Genomic DNA, 16,633 nt, shown 5'->3' with positions numbered 1-16,633 from the left:
ACTCTATGATAGTTACTGAGAATACTACCATGAAAGGACATGGTTGCCTCCCTCAAGAAGTTCACTTTTCAGGTGAAAAACAGGCAAGTGCTGTACATGTTATGTGGGATCACAAAGGAGTTGGGTAAATTTATCTGGGAAGTCCTGGAATATTTAATCATCAGTTAATCAAACTAGTTGTAGTGATATCCCACAGACCAGATCATATGGACTGCAGTTTGGCTTTGGCTAAGAAGATGTTAAAGCTGGAAGAGACATTAAAGATCTTGCAGATGGAAATGACATACAAAAGATTAATGGTCAAGTTCATCTCAGACTTCCCAGCCTATTAAATAATAGAGTTGAATTTGAAGTTGCACTCAGGTCTCTAGATTTCCGGAAAGTTGATGCTTTTTCTACTATATCATACTAATTTCTTGAAATTAAAAGTGCCACTTACTTGATTGTGAAAACGCTTTCAAGACACCTAAATGTATGAAAAGCAACTCTGAAGTGTCTAGATCACATATGGCAATATCCAGTAACAACAACAACAAAAAGCTTAACTAGGAGAGGGGAGATTTGGCTTCTAATCCTACTGCTTTCGGTGCAAACTTACTAAAGTCATTTACCTTTATGGAATTCAGTTTCCTCACCTGCAAAATGGTGTTCATATGGGAGGGACATCTTTCAGCTCTAAAGTACAACTGCACAACTAAAAATATTTAATGGGAAGTCTATCACATACAGACTGAAATCAACAAGTGACATGCCTGTTAGTTTCACAGATATTGTTACTGGTTGTGAAAAACATAGTGGTACTGCATTAGTTCTATAGACTGCCTTCTCAAATTTGTGATTTACCAATATATGCAAATTGAAAAGTCAAAGACAGTAGCTTTTAATTTTGTTTCAAAATATAATTTCAAAGTCAAGAAAATGCCTATGTTTATTGTAGTTCTCCCTAAATCATATGCACTATTTCATATTTTCATACAGTCATTTCCTATTTACACTAAATCAAAGTTCGATTTCTTTACTTAAAAAATTATTTTCTTTGACAAATAATGTATGTAATGTTTTGATATACGGATACATTGTAAAATGGCTGAATCAAGCTAATTAACATATCCATTACCTCACATATTTATCATTTTTTTTTTTGGTAAGAACAGTTAAAATGTATTCTTTCATCAATTTTTGGGTATACAACACATATTTATTAACTACAGTCACCATATTGTATAATAAATCTCTTATTCCTCTCGTCTAACTGAAATTTTGTATTCTTTGACCAACATCTCCCCAATCCCACCCCAATCCCACCAGCACCTGATAACCACTTTATTCTCTGTTTTTCTGAGTTCAGTTTTTTTAGGTTCCACATATAAGTGAGATCATGCTGTATTTGTTTTTCTGTGTTTATTTCACTTAACATACTATCATATCTTTAGTATGAAGGTTAAAAGACAAAACTATTAAAAATAATAGCAACAATAATTTGTTAAGAAACAAAAATAATATAAAAATGTAAATTATGACATCAAAAATGTGGCAGTGAAGAATAAAAGTATAGAGTTTATCATGTTTTTTAAATCATTCTATTATATCCTTTCTAACTGTTTATAATGAGACTAAACAGCAAAATATATATTACATCATATGGGCACCACAGGTCCTAGCACAAAGCATATAACAGGAATTCAATTAATACCTATTAACTTCTATACTCTGTTCATGTATCCATTGGCTCATTTTTCAAAGATTTATTGAATAAATGCAGTGTTTGCATCATAGTAGGTACTAAATTCTTCGCTAAATGAAGTAGTAAACATGAGTATTATGTAAGGTATTTTGGGGCCTGAGATGAGTTAAAAAAGGCTCTTGAGTTTAAAGTTGCATATGTGAGGCAGACATATTACAGTACGAAGAAAATTAACTTTGTAATAACAACAAGACAGGTAACCAGAAGTCTAAATACTCTATTAATCAAATATGTATGCTGAGAAGAGGACTGGTAGTGGGGAAGGAGGTGGGGTGAGAGGTAGAGTGGAGGCAAATTCTAGATATGTCATAGAAACAAATGTTCCCTTCTTTGTATCTCCGAAGACTTCTACCATGTTCAGTGCAAGACTTTACACACTTATTGAAATGGCTATTTCTATCACATTAGACCACCAGATAGAGAATATGTCATATTTGTCTCTGTATTTCTAGCCAATGCCTAGGGTAGTTCCTGACACTCAATCTCTATATCTATATCTATATTCAATGAATTCTGAAAAAAATTTTTTTAACTGGAACTCAGGTGTACAAAATGGAATACATCATCTTTAATTGAAAACACTCACATAACTGGCACATGCATGGTCCACTTAGAAGACTAGTTATATAATTATTTATCTTTAATGAAGTAATAAGTACCCTAAAATCTACCACTATAACAAAAATTAGCACTTACGCAATAACCTTCATCTAACCATGTGCTACTTCCCACCGTTATCTGAAATTCCAGGTTAATCATTTATTGCTTTCCTTTTTATATTGTTTTAAATTCATCTACATGTAGTCAATGTAAGACATTGTTTGTAACTATTTAAAAAAGCTTATCATGCTGTATGTAATCTCTTGGGTCTTACGTTTTTGACTTATCATATTGCTAACATTCATCCATATCACTGGATTTCAATGTCGTTGATTGATTTGGACAATCACAGGTTGAGCATCCCAAATCCAAAAATACAAAATCTGAAATGCTCCAAAATCCAAAACTTTCTGAGTGCCAACGTAACAATTAAACAAAAATGCTCACTGGAACATTTTGGATTTTTGGGATTTGGGATGTTCAACTGGTAAGTACAATACAAATATTTCAAAATCCAAACAAACCAGAAATCTGAAACACTTCTGGTCCCAAGAATTTTGGATATGGCATACTTAATTTGTATATATCATGTATTCATACTAGATAAAAACTATAGATTTTTTTCATTCACTCTCTCACTGATGGGCACTTGAGCTGTTTCCAGGGTTTTGCTATCGTGAAGAGGGCTACAATCAACTTGTTTTGCGTGTCTCCTGGTATACATGTGCATGATTTCTCTTGAGTAGGTACCAATGAGTGAAAGTGCTAGGTTACAGGGAATGTTGAATTTTAGGAGATAAGGACAAACCTCTTTTCCAAAGCATTGCACCAAATTATACTTCTATAAGAAGCATATGAGATTCTGTGAATCCCTGTCCTCGCCAACACTTGCTACTATTAGATGTTTTAGTGTTTGCCAGTTGGATAGGTTAGAAATGGTAAAGCATTTCTCTAGTCAGTAATGAGGGTGAGATTCTGCTCATGTTGACTTGATTCTTTCTATGAGATGCCTGTTCCTATCATTTTTCCATTTTTTATTGGGTTATTTGATTGCTTCTCACCAAGTTGTAGTTCTTTACACATTCTTGATGCTGATCATTTGTTGTGTGTTTTGTGAATATCTGCCCCCATTCCATAACTTGCTTTTCACTTTCTTTAAGCTTGGCTCTACTTTCTAAAGTTCTTAATTTTAATATAGTCAAAACTATTTTTTCTTTGGTGGTCAATGCTTTTCATGTCTTTAAAAAAATCTTCCCTTTCTCTAAGGTTTGAAGGATACTAGCTTAACTTCTTCCACAGGTTTCAAAATTTTTAAAAATTGAAGTCCTTAATCTATCTAAAGTTGATTTGTCCATAGTGTGAACACAGAATTAGTATAAACTCTAAAATGTTTTAAACCTTGATTGATGATTAACAACTTGAGATCTAAAGATAGATTTTGGTTGACAAAATCTCTATGAACATATTTGTGGGGAAAAGTTTATAGTTTACATCAGATTCTTAAAGGGTTTGTGATTTTTAAAAGGTTAGAATCACTGCTGAGACACTGGTCCTGTTCTGGTTTCTAAGGACCATGCAACAACTCATGATTGTAATCTTCATCAGGTTTCTTCTTTGCTCTAATTCTCTGTGATTACCACTATATATTGTGTAAGCCTGATTATTTAGTCATAATTTTAAAAAAATCACCAGTTGGGAAGAAAGAGTAAAAGCAAAAGATTGTTACTCTTCTCACTCAATAGACAATACCCTCCTTTTTTCTAAACTTCATTATTCAAAGAATATTTCATGTTTTCTATTACATTTCTTATAAACAGCACCTCACTTTTTGTTATAGTGTTTTGTTTTGTTTAAATGAAGACATGCAATCTTTTGTTCCAATCCAAAAATCAAAACAAAGCTAAAAGGAAAATATGAACTCAAAATAGTTTCTGGGTTTCCTACAGGATATTTCCTAAATATCCTATATAGAGTATTTTCTTATTCCAAATAAACAAACTTCTATTATTTTATGGGTAAATATAACAATCATGAATAATCGTATAAAATATGTCAAAATGGCAGAAAAAAATAGCCACTAGCGTACTCTAAAGGCAGAAATATTAATTAGTTTCTCAATGGGTTGCAACCAACTGAGGTTGGACACTGTTCTCACAAAGCTAATATAAGCCAGTTTCTTCCAGTTAATAAATTACCATCCACCTGTACAGCCAGCAGCTGAATGACAAAAACAATTTAAACCATATCACTCTTAAAAGACTAATAACAAACCCATCTATGTATAATCATAGCCCAGGGAAAATTCTGTCTTTGGAATTAACAGATGCTTTCCCAGACCTTATACAATTGACCCATCCTAGATCTAGTTAAGATCTTTGTTGTATCCTCTTATTGACCCTGTACAGTAATTTAAACAATTATTCATATACTAATTAGTTTAACATTTTCTCCTCTGCAAGACCCTAAGCTCCATGCAGGCAGGTGCTGTATCTGTCTTGCTTGTCACTTTATTACCAGTAGTATCCAGCACAATATTTGGCACATTAGTAAAAGCCTAATAAGTATTTAATAATGAAAAAGATAATGATTTTGTTGAGAAAAATGACATAAGAGTCACAGGCAATTGAATCTTAAGCCAGTCAAGTAATACTAATAAAAAAGGAAAGGAAATCTTCCTGTAAAATAACTTGAAGAGTTTCAAAAGCAGTATTTTTGAAAAAGTGTATCTAGGTTGCTTCCTAATTTTGGTAAGTAAACCAGTGCCTACCTTATGATACACCCAAATCAGAATCACAACTGGATGACAGACCTGGATTAGAAAGCACGTCTAATTTTTCATGTTAAAAACAATTATTTTGAAGAGATACCGAGGTGGCAAGGCAGTGCTACGAAAGAAGTGACATAAAACTATTGCCAATCCATGTGACCTTTAGTTTCATTACTGATGGAAGAACTGAAGGCTTTCGAAAAGATATTTACTAACTAAAAACCTACTTACTTTTACATTTGTCCAACCTAATTAACATAATCAACAGAAGCCAGACTCAATATGTGAAAATAAAAGCCCGATTTAGAAATATTAAGAGAAAGAAATTTTAAAAACTACAACCTACAATCTCAAATACAGCTGAGCATGCAAACAGATGACATAGCTTAGTTATATCATAAACTCCTCAACAAACAGCCATCAATTCTAAAACTTTTTGGTCTCAGGACCAAAATATATCTATATAAAACATAGACATTTTTATGTTTTTATAAATTATTGAGGACCTTAAACATCTTTTGTTTGTGTCATTTATATCTACCAGTTCTCATTAGAAATAAAAACAGAGAAATTAAAAAAATATTCATTAATTTAAAAACGATGAAAAATCTATTTTGTGAACATAACTTTTTTTAAAAAGCTGTATTTAGAGAAAAGAGTTGTATTTTTTAACTTGCAAATCTCTTTAATTTCTGCTAGATTCTCATATGTGCGTCTGCATTTAAATTACTGTACTATTACATAGTGAGTGGCCTCCAGAAAACTCCATTGAACTCTGCGAGAGAATGTGAATGAAAAAGAAAAATAAGTCTCAATAACATTTTTTTTTTTTTGAGACAGGGTCTCTCTCTTTCACCCAGGCAGGAGTGCAGTGGTGTGATCACAGCTCACTGCAACCTCCACCACCTCCTGGGCTCCTCAGCCTCCTGTGTAGTTGGGAACAGAGGCATGCGCCACCATGTCTGGCCAATTTTTTTCTTTTCTTTCTTTTTTTTTTTTTTTTTTTTTTAAGAGACAGGGTTTTATGAACTCCTGGACTCAAGCAATCTACCCCCCTTGGCCTCCCAATGTGCTGGAATTACAGGCATGAGCCACCATGCCTGGCCACATTATAAAAATAGTTTATCAGGTTCCCTGGATCATACTTTTCAGAAGAAAATAGAGTATTAGGTTCCTCCCTGGACCATACTTTTGAGAATTGGTTATCACTGTTAAAACAAAATAGCAGGAGGCCAATTAGCTTAGGGTTGTTTCTGTACCAGGAACCCTTATACAACCATATCAAAACTTAACTTAGAGGAATCCCTTGTAACTGATTAATTTTAGAAACAAACAAAAAGCAACTAAACTGAGTTTCAGCCAATCACAAATGGCAAACTAGCTGGATCATACCCAAATAAGGCAAATGCCTAGCTGTAGCCAATCAAGTAATTTCTCTACTTTGCTTCTGCAATCAGCCTATAAAAGTCTGCTGCTCATTCTGCTATAGTGAAGTTCTCTGAACTGCTTCTGGTTTTGAGTGCTATCTGATTCATGAATACTTCTTTGCTCAAATAAACTCCATTAAGTTTATTTTGTCTAAAGTTTTTAACATCACTCTGAAGTAGTCTGCTTTACAGATATAAGAGAAGACCTCATCTTCAATCATCACAAGCACTGGGCACATAAATGGGAAATCAGAAAAATCTTTTGGTCAGACATAGCTCCTTACTCAAGCAAACAGCTTTGGGAGCCACAGGCTATGCTCTTCTCCAAGCCTGCAACTGTGTGTTGACTGTATGTGCACACAACCTGACTGCAGTTCTGAACTTTTGCCTCAATATTTCTGAGATCTCAAGGTAGCGTGGCTCATTCATGGATTTCCAGAAGATGGGGAGTACTTTATCTCTGTGTACTTGCAACTAGAATATTATCTTGTAGAATAAGTGTTCATTGTTTCCTAAACAAAATGGAAAAAGTCAACTATGTTACACGTATGACTCTCAAGATCAAGGCCCTCTACCAATACAAAGGATAATGCTTTACACATGCTATAGGACTCCTTTCCAGAAAGTGTGGGATCAGTGAATATAAATTTATTCTAATACTGGCTTAAACTAAGTTACTAAGTAAAACTAATCAACTCACTTAGAAAAATAACAGCAACAACAACAACAACAAACCAGCAACCAGCCCAAAGACAAACTTAAAACTTCCAGATATCTGTACCATTTCATGGAGAAATGAGTTACGTATGTAGTGTGTAAGTTTGTGTGTATTTGTGTGTGGGTGTGTGAGCGAGAGAGAGAGAGGGAGAGAAAGAAAGAGAAAATGGACAGAAAAGAACAGGTTGACTGATTTGAGAAAGGTGATAATCATGTAGTTCTTTGTATGTGAACATAAAAAGTCTCCAGTCCTTTTCCAACTGCTCCGAAGTTGGCTTGTGTAAGTGGGTTGAAGGTGAGTAGAGAAGGGAGATATGCTACAGAGGCTACATTGAAGGGTCTTCCTCAAGTAGCCGTAACTGTGGGCAAGCCACTCTGTGGGATCAATTTACTTCATGTAACATAATGGAGTAACACCAGGTCAGTGATTTAGGGCACAAAAGAATCATCTAAGAAACTTTAGAAAGAAGTTTTCTGAGTCCTTTCCATGGAGGACAGGAAGTTTGATACAGGAAGTTTGGTGTGGGGCACTGATTTTTAACAAGCACTCTTAGTGATTCTAATGCTGATAGACTGTGGACCCTACTTTGGAAAACTATTAACAAATGATCACCAAAATTCCTTCTAACTATAAAGTACTGGTGAGAGACCACAGACCAGTGATTCACAAAGTGGAGTTTGCAGACTCTTAAAGAGATCCTGACATGCCTTTAGGAGGCTGTAAGTTTAAAACTATTTTTGTAATAACATTATTTGCATTTTTCACTGCATAGACATTTACATTGATAGTGCAAAAGCAACTGATGGGTAAAAACAGCTGGTAATAGCCTTACCACAAATCAAGGCAGTTGCACCAATAAACAAAAAAGGCCAGCTGCATTTAAGAATGTCTTCGATGGAGAAGTAAAGATTATTAATTTTATTAAATCAGTCCTTGAGAACCCATCTCTTTAAATTAATGGAAGACAAAATGGGAAGAACACATAAAGTACTTCTGCATATTGAAGTGTGAGGTTGCCTTGAAGAAAAGCACTATGTGATTGAGTTGTGAGCTGGACTAGTTGCTTTTTTTCATGCAACACCATTTTGACTTCAAAGAATGACTGGCAAACTATAGTTATTCAACATGAATATGTGGCAGGTGTTTTCCCAAAAATGAATAAAGTGACCCTGACATTTCAAGAAAAATAATCAACAGTATTTGTTGCCAATGATAAAACTTGAGCTTTAAATATATATATATATTTGAAACATTTTTATTGTCATCAGAAGCGTGACAGTTCCTAATATTAAATACTTTTCTGATGAGATTGGTGATACTATACAATCGATACTAACAAATATAATTTTTTGATACTGTGTAATGAAATGTGTCAATATTTGGAGCTCTGAATAATTCAATGAATCAATACTTTCCAAAAAGCTAACGTATCGTGTTATAAAGTCCTGCTATACATTCCTATTATAAAATCTGTCCAAAGTACAGAACAACACATTTTAATATAATAGAATTCAAAAAATTCATGGATACAGTTTGAGATTCTGCATTACAACTATATTTTAGAACACTACTATTTATCAAATTCTGGTATAGTATCAAAGAAGACTATCCCAATTATTTTAAAACGCTGTTAAAATACTCCTCCATTTTCCAATTAAAATCTCAGTGAGGTCAGGTTTTCTTCATATACATTAGTCAAAACAAGTTATTGCAGCAGTTTGAATGCTGATAGGACAATCTGGCTGTCTTCCATTAAGTCAAACACTAAACAATTTGCAAGACTAAAAAAAAAACACTGCTATCTTTCTCATTAAATTAAAAAACAGTTCTTTTAAAATAAATAATTTCTCATGTGATAAATATTGATAGATATAACCCATAAAAACAAAAGCTCTCTGGGGTCCTCAACAATTTTTAAGAGTGCAAAGGAGACTCAATACTAAAGAAGTCCCAGATCCCAGTAATGTGAGGAGCCCAGGCACCGTATATAATGAAAAATGTCCATCAGATGAGTCTTACACATATGGACAAGTTTAGAAACCACTGAAAGTATCATTCGACTGTGACTGCCACACTTGGAAAAGCTGTTCCTTGGTGCCCCCTAGTGGCTCATATGCTTTTGTTTTTTAAATTAAAATCAGAATAAAGGAAGACCTGGGATTGAGGAGACACGAAATATTAGTTCTGTAAGGGACTACAAAGATCATGTAGTCCAACTCCCACTTTAACAGTGGAGACAGATAGCATGCAGACATCATTACAATACAGCGTGAAAAATGCTATGCTATGCTTTGGGTGAGTACAGGGTATGAAAAAAGCATACAGGAGGTGGCATCTGTTCCAGACTTGGGAGGTAGGTCTCCAGAGGCAATTGCTTTTGAAATCTGGATAGAAATTTAAGGATGAGAGTTGCCCATTCAAAAGGAATGGCAAGTACCAAAGCTCAAAGATAAAACAAGCCATGATTTGCTCAGTACAGCAGTGAACAATTTTAAGAGCTTGACAAGTACCAGGTTCTGTGCTAAAGCTCATTACATTACCCCATTTAATGCTCACAAAAACCCTATGAGGTGCTAACCCTCAATCAACCCTATAAGGTAATGGATAGTAGACATTTATAGTTTGTTTATTTTAATTTTCTTTAGACTTTTTTGAAAAGCAGCTAGCTTTACAAAGCCTTGATCTTTGGGAAAGCTTACCCAAAAGTACAAAGCTGCTTCTATGCTTTTAAAAGGATTTCTTCAAAATTGCTTTAGAAGACATATGGAAGAAATGGAGTGGTTTGGATGTCTTGTAAGGTCCTTGGGATAAGTCAGGGAGAAAGAAAGCTCTTTTAAATTTAATTCAACTGTGGATTATGCTTTAATTATAAACATAGTAGAGCTAAGTAAAAGCTTTATAGCTGCCTTTCCCTTTTCCTAATTTCTCCTTTTAGAATATAAACCTCGCATGGAGGCATTACTATTGTAGTAGACAGGGTAGGAGCTCTGAAATCAGACATGTATCTGAACACTGGTTTCACCACATATTAACTGTGGCCACTGATAACTTTCTTAACTTTGAGTTTTTGCACCTCCAAAATGAGGACGATATCTTCCTCACTGATTGTCATGAAAAATAAGTTGGAATGCATTATGTATACACGTAGCTCATGCATCAGATGCAAGGTCCCTTTCTTGCTTCTGATGTCCTTATGTATCTAACAGTCCTGAAGGGTTGTCTTACTTTCTTTGATGCTGCTTCTGCAGAGCTGCCTCTGATAATTGTCCCTGAAGGATCAGTTTTCTTTGCTTGTCGATATCTCCTTCCATTCGAGCAAAAGCATGAGAGCCAATGAAAGAGAGATCAACTCCCAAACCTTCATCCTCCTCTTCTTGGTTATCTGTAACAAAAATGCTACTATCAATAGAGAGCTTATGCTCAAACTAGACAGTAAATGAAACAGATTGTGAATGCTGCAGTAAGGACGACAGTGAGGTAACTCAAAAAACTGGGGTCAAGGTTATTTTTGAGAATGAAACTGTAATCAGATTTAGGCATTTGTAAAGCTGAAATAATGAAAGAAACTGCCTGTCCATGTGTGACAAAGGTTTTAGCAATATGTGAAATCCAATCAGGGTGACCTGGGTGTAACCCTAGGAAGAAAAGAGTAGAATGCAGTCACACACAAAAAGACAGAAGTAATTAGATTGTATCTAGGTTTAAAGATGGCTCATTGCACAGCATCTGACAAAAAAGAAGTATAAAAAACAAGCATTTGGGAAGGTTTATATAGCACTGTTGAAGGAGGAGGCATTTGATTGCATAAACCTCAGCTCTTCTATCAGGTAACATCCCAACATGGATGCACCAGAATCACAGAGTATGATCCGCATTCCTTAAGAAATATTTCAGTTATAACTTAGCATCCTGGTTTTCTACACTGTCATACCAACCTAGTTATTTTGGTCCATAAGAGTTATAGTTTTCACTACAAATTAATAAATTAACTTTCTAATCTGTCCATACAACCACTGTGAGTTGAATTAGTATAAATCAGTCTCTTGGGAACAGATTATCTCTTAGTGTGGTATTCACTGTCTTGGTAGATCTGTTAAGCAAAAACAAAACAAAACAAACCTTGTACCATGGGGAAATTCCCAAGGCAACGCCAGCACTTGAATTCCAACCTGGTGGACAATCAGCTGGAGTTTCCCCACGTCTACTTCACTGCTCCTCAAACTGACAGGCCAGTAGATTGGAAGGGCCTGCTTTCATTAAAAACACCCCTCAAGTAAAGCTTGGTTATATATATTCTAACAGATTTAACATTCTGCTTGAAAATATTTAAGAACACTACGGCCTATATCTATAACACAAAAGTATTTTCTGAGATACGATTTAACATTCTACTTGAAAATATTTAAGAATGCTAAGGCCTACATCTATCACAAAAAGTATTTTCTGAGATATGAATGCAAATAAAACACTCTGGGAATGGTGGACAGAAGAGAATCTTTTAGCAAATGAATTAGTCTTATCTACTGTCCAGCACTCAAAGTGGTTTTGCCGTTCACCACTCATTATCACACTAAATGCATTTTATGAAAGAAAAATTCTATGGTAGTCACAGACATGAGGATTTCAAAACAACTCTTTGCATTATTTCAAGGATATACTATACTGGAGGCTCACCCAAAGTGCATGACTACTCCTTCAGCAAAGCTTGGTTTCCAGATATTTCACATTTTCTGATGTTAGACCACTTATAATTCCCTCCACTTGATTAAAGTCTATGTACTTGTGATAAAATCTTGAGTTTCTTCCTACAGATTTTGGCTTGGTGCTCATTTTTAAAAGAAATGTTCACTCTAGGAATTTCACAGTAATTCCCTAAACTGCTGGATTTCAAGACTCAGTCCCAGCACTGAAGCTTGTGAGGCATATCTCCACAGAAGGGACTTAAGACCTTAAACATGTACACATGAACATCACTACAAGATGTCACACAGAGCAGATTCAGAAGGCCCCCATCCTAGCATACTCTACCTATAACAGTATATAACCCAAGAAACAAAATGAATGGTTATAATATTCTTGTCTTAGTATTTAATGTTAAGTATGATTTTTAGAGGATACTGAAAGCTGTTTAAAATGTTAGACAATAACGTACTTTACTATCTCAACAGTGTTCTGCATGAAACTATAACCTCCATTAGGGTGAGAATGTTGTCATAGCCACCTCTTAATCCCCACTGTCTAACACAGACTTGACGTATATCTATCTATACTTTTATTTTTAATTTCAAGAATAGAACTTGAAAACTTCTAAACTGGTCTTGATAGTAGTATCATGGTAATAGAGAGCTTTCCAAAGGTCAAGCTGAATTTCTTACTTCTTTGGTGATTGGTGCCTATTTTTGGCCCTAAGAGGGAGATTTAAAAAGTTAGAGCTCTAGAACTCACCTTCTGGAGCACCAGGTTTCTCGCTTATTCTAATCTGTCGTTCAGGTACCACAGGCTCCCCTTCTGCATTTCCAATATCTGCAGGTAGGTAGGGCAATGATCGATTCTCCTCTTTTAATGACCTTGGGAAGTACAGAGGTAGTAGCTTTTGGTAAGTAGCCTGTGTCAGAAAAGCAAGACATTCTGTGAAAAATAGGACAAAGCAAAGAAGACCTCAGCAGTACTTAGTGCTGTTCATAACACTGTGAAGACAATCTCCATCAATAAAGACTTTACCACTTCTGAGCTCAGACTAGATACTGTCTGGAACCCTCAATCAGCTTTTGTGTTAAAGTAAGGATATTGTTATCTAGCCAAGTTAAATGTGATGCCCATCCTAACAATTGCAGGTCACTGAACCTGGAATGCATAAGTCCTGCCACTCCTGTCCCCATCTGTACCTTCACTTCCTAATGATACCAGTCTCTCAAGATTTGGCTCAGATGCTAGCTACTTCCTTAACCCTCAGTGTGCCATCAGGGTCCATTCAACCAGGTTTAGCTTCTGAGTTGTTTGTGAAGGATTTCTCTTTCATGATGTTTATTCTTTCTTAAAAGTTTTTTCAAAGAAAAAAGATGAATTTTACTTAAAAAAAAAAAAACAGAATAAAACTCATCTTATCTTGTAATTCCCATATCGATTGGTCCACTGGACTAATAAATCTGCAATACATTAAAGGCATGTAGTGCTCTTATTTGTCCTATATCTTGAAGCATTTTGCGTTTTCATCTTCCTAGGAATTGTTTTCTCATTACCTAGAATTACTCATCAATTATTACAAACTATACTAAAAAAGACTGAAATAAAATAATAAGAAAAAAATTATGGAATCACCTAGGACAATGAAATCATTCAAGAAATCATTTTCTTTCATTTTCATATTGTGTTGCCCACAGTATTGCATCATCTTTTAAACAGATATATAAGATTGGAGACACCATCTTTATAGCCTTTATAAAAAAACTGAGACACAATCTTTAAAAAAAAAACCAGAATTCACATACCATAAAATTCACCCTTTTAAAGTATAAAATTCAGTGTTTGTTTTTGTTTTCTTTTTTGAGATGAGGTGTTGCTATGCTGCCCAGGCTGTTCTTAAACTCCTGGACTCAAGCATTTTTCCCCCCTCAACTTCCCAAGTAGCTGGGATTACAGGTGTACACCACCATACCCAGTTTCTGTGGTTTTTCATAGACAGTATTCACAAAGGGGGTACAATCACCACCACTATTTAATTCCAGAACATTTTCATCACTCTAAAACCCATCAGCAATCATTCACCATTCCTCCCTCTCCCACACCTGGCAATTACTAATCTTCTTTCTGTCACTATGAATTTGCCTATTTTTGGACATTTCATAAAAATGGAATACAGGGCCAGGCATGGTGGCTCATGCCTATAATCCCAGCATTCTAGGAGGCCGAGGTGGGGGGATCACGAGGTCAGGAGATTGATATCAACCTGACCAACATGGTGAAACTCCGTCTCTACTAAAATATAAAAAATTAGCCGGGCATGGTAGCACGTGCCTGTAGTCCCAGCTACTCGGGAGGCTGAGGCAAGTGAATCACTTGAACCCGGGAGGTGGAGGTTGCAGTGAGCCGAGATTGCGCCACTGCATTCTAGCCTGATGACAGAGTGAGACTCCATCTCAAAAAAAAAAAAAAAGGCCGGGCACAGTGGCTCACGCCTGTAATCCCAGCACTTTGGGAGGCCGAGGCGGGCAGATCATGAAGTCAGGAGATCAAGACCATCCTGGCTAACACAGTGAAACCCTGCCTCTACTAAAAATACAAAAAATTAGCCAGGTGTGGTGGCGGGCATCTATAGTCCCAGCTACTTGGGAGGCTGAGGCAGGAGAATGGCTTGAACCTGGGATTTGGAGGTTGTAGTGAGCCGAGATCATGCCACTGCACTCCAGCCTGGGTGACAGGGCGAGACTCTGTCTCAAAAAATAAATAAATAAATAAAAATAAAAATGGAATACAGTATGTGGCATTTTGTGTCTGGTTTCTTTCATTTAGCATGATGTTTTCAAGGTTCACCCATGTCGTAGCATGTATCAGTACTTCATTCCTTTTTTATGGCTGAATAATATTCTAACACACATGCACGCACGCATACACAAACCACATTTTTCTTTTGTCAATTCATCAGCTGATGACATTTCAGTTGTTTCTACTTTTTGGCAATTATAAATAATGCTACTACAGATATCTGTGTACAAGTTTTTGTGTGGACATATGTTTTCAATTCTCTTCTGTATACACCTGCTGCATTACAGGGTAACCCTATGTTTAACTTTTTCATTAACTACCAGACTGTTTTTCAAAGTAGCTGCGCCATTTTTACATTCCAATTAACTATCTACAAGGGTTCCAATTTCTCCACATCCTCACCAACACTTGTTATTGTCTCCCTTCGTAATTATAGCCATGTTAGTGGGTGTGAAGTGGTATCCATAGTGGTTTTGACTTGTATTTCTCTAATGGTTAATGGTGTGGAGCACCTTTTCAGTGTTTACTGGCTATCTGTATATCTTCTTCAAATAAATGTACGTTAATTGTTTAATTTTTTTTTTCTATTTTGTCATGTTTTCACATCTTAAAGCTTTCTGGCCTGGGAAGACTGTCCCTGTAAGGGATAATTAATTCCTAAAGATAGTAAACAGCACATCTTGCATATGCCAACCAATCAATCCCAAATCTACAGTCCTAATCATTTCCGTATCTAACTCTTACACACCATGCAAATATTTCTCCTGGTCTAAATCATCCAGGGCCAGGTATCAGGAATCTAGAGATTACTCCTATAGCCCAGAGTCTGCTGGAATTATTCAAACTAGCCAGTCCTAAACTGTAAGTCCTGCCTGCCTTGCCTTTCCCAAGGAAAACGCAATAAAGGCTCTGGCTCAGGATTTCCTCACACTCCTGCTTCTGCCTCCTGACTGAAACCTAGTGTTCCTCCCGTGGCCCTGCGTAGCACCCATGCCTCTCTTTTCTAGCAGAACTATGAAAAACATTAAACTCTTCTTTCTTTCTTTTAAACAGTGTTTCTTGCCATAGACCTCTTTGTCTCATCACTCAGTCACCTTTGCAAATTAAAACCTAGGCATGAAACATATCTGTTCAAAACTTTTGTTCACTTTTTAGTTTGCTTATTTGTCTTTTGTTGAATTATAAGAGTGCCTAATTTATCTACTTTCATTTTGGCTCTCTGTGCTTTTGGTGCCATATCTAATAAACCACTGCCTAATCCACAATCAAGAGGATTTATACCTATACTTTCTTCTAAGAGTTTTATAACTTTAGCTCTTACATTGAGGTCCTGGATTCCTTTTGAGCTAATTTTTGTATCTGCTATAAGGTAGGAATACAACTTTGTTCTTTGGCATGTGGATATCCAGTAGTCCCAATACTATTTGTTGAAAAGACGATTCTTTTCCCTCATTAAATTGTCTTGAAACCACTATCAGAAATTCCATTCCATTGACCTATACGTTTATCCTTATGCCAGTACCACAGTCTTGATTACTACAGCTTTGTAGTAAGTTTTGAAATTGGTAAGTGTGAATCTTCCAATGTTGTTCTTTTTTTCCAAAATGGTTTTGATTATTCTGGGTCTCTTGCATATCCATGTGAAATTTAGGATCAACTTGATAATTTCTGCAAAAAATGAGTTGGGATTTTGATAGGGATTATGTTAAGTCTGTAATATAATGTAGGGAGTATGGTCAGTACTGTCATCTTAACAACATTAAGCCTTTTAATCTGTGAACATAGATGTCTTTCCATTTATTTATGTTTTTAAAATTTTCTTTCAAAGAGGTCTTATAGTTTTAAATGTACAAATCTTACCGTTCTTTTGTTAAGAATAGTTCTAAATATTTGAT

General features: G+C 35.5%; 1 protein-coding gene across 5 annotated transcripts in view; it reads right to left on the bottom strand.

Annotated features, from left to right (window-relative positions):
• GDAP2 (ganglioside induced differentiation associated protein 2) overlaps nucleotides 1-16,633 on the bottom strand; it is a 64,179-nt gene that overhangs the window by 20,667 nt on the left and 26,879 nt on the right. For all 5 annotated transcript variants that reach the window (XM_032154866.2, XM_058439410.1, XM_032154867.2 and 2 more), the window contains 2 exons: nucleotides 12,702-12,861; nucleotides 10,482-10,638 (listed from right to left, as the gene is read on the bottom strand). In XM_032154866.2, the coding sequence (XP_032010757.1) occupies nucleotides 10,482-10,638; nucleotides 12,702-12,861 (317 nt within the window). The remainder of the gene's footprint in view (nucleotides 1-10,481; nucleotides 10,639-12,701; nucleotides 12,862-16,633) is intronic.

Source organism: Hylobates moloch, unplaced genomic scaffold, assembly GCF_009828535.3.
Source record: "Hylobates moloch isolate HMO894 unplaced genomic scaffold, HMol_V3 SCAFFOLD_5, whole genome shotgun sequence".
Lineage (NCBI taxonomy): Eukaryota > Metazoa > Chordata > Mammalia > Primates > Hylobatidae > Hylobates > Hylobates moloch.
The sequence above is the reverse complement of the archived record's forward strand: the minus strand, read 5'-3'. Positions and strand labels throughout refer to the sequence as shown.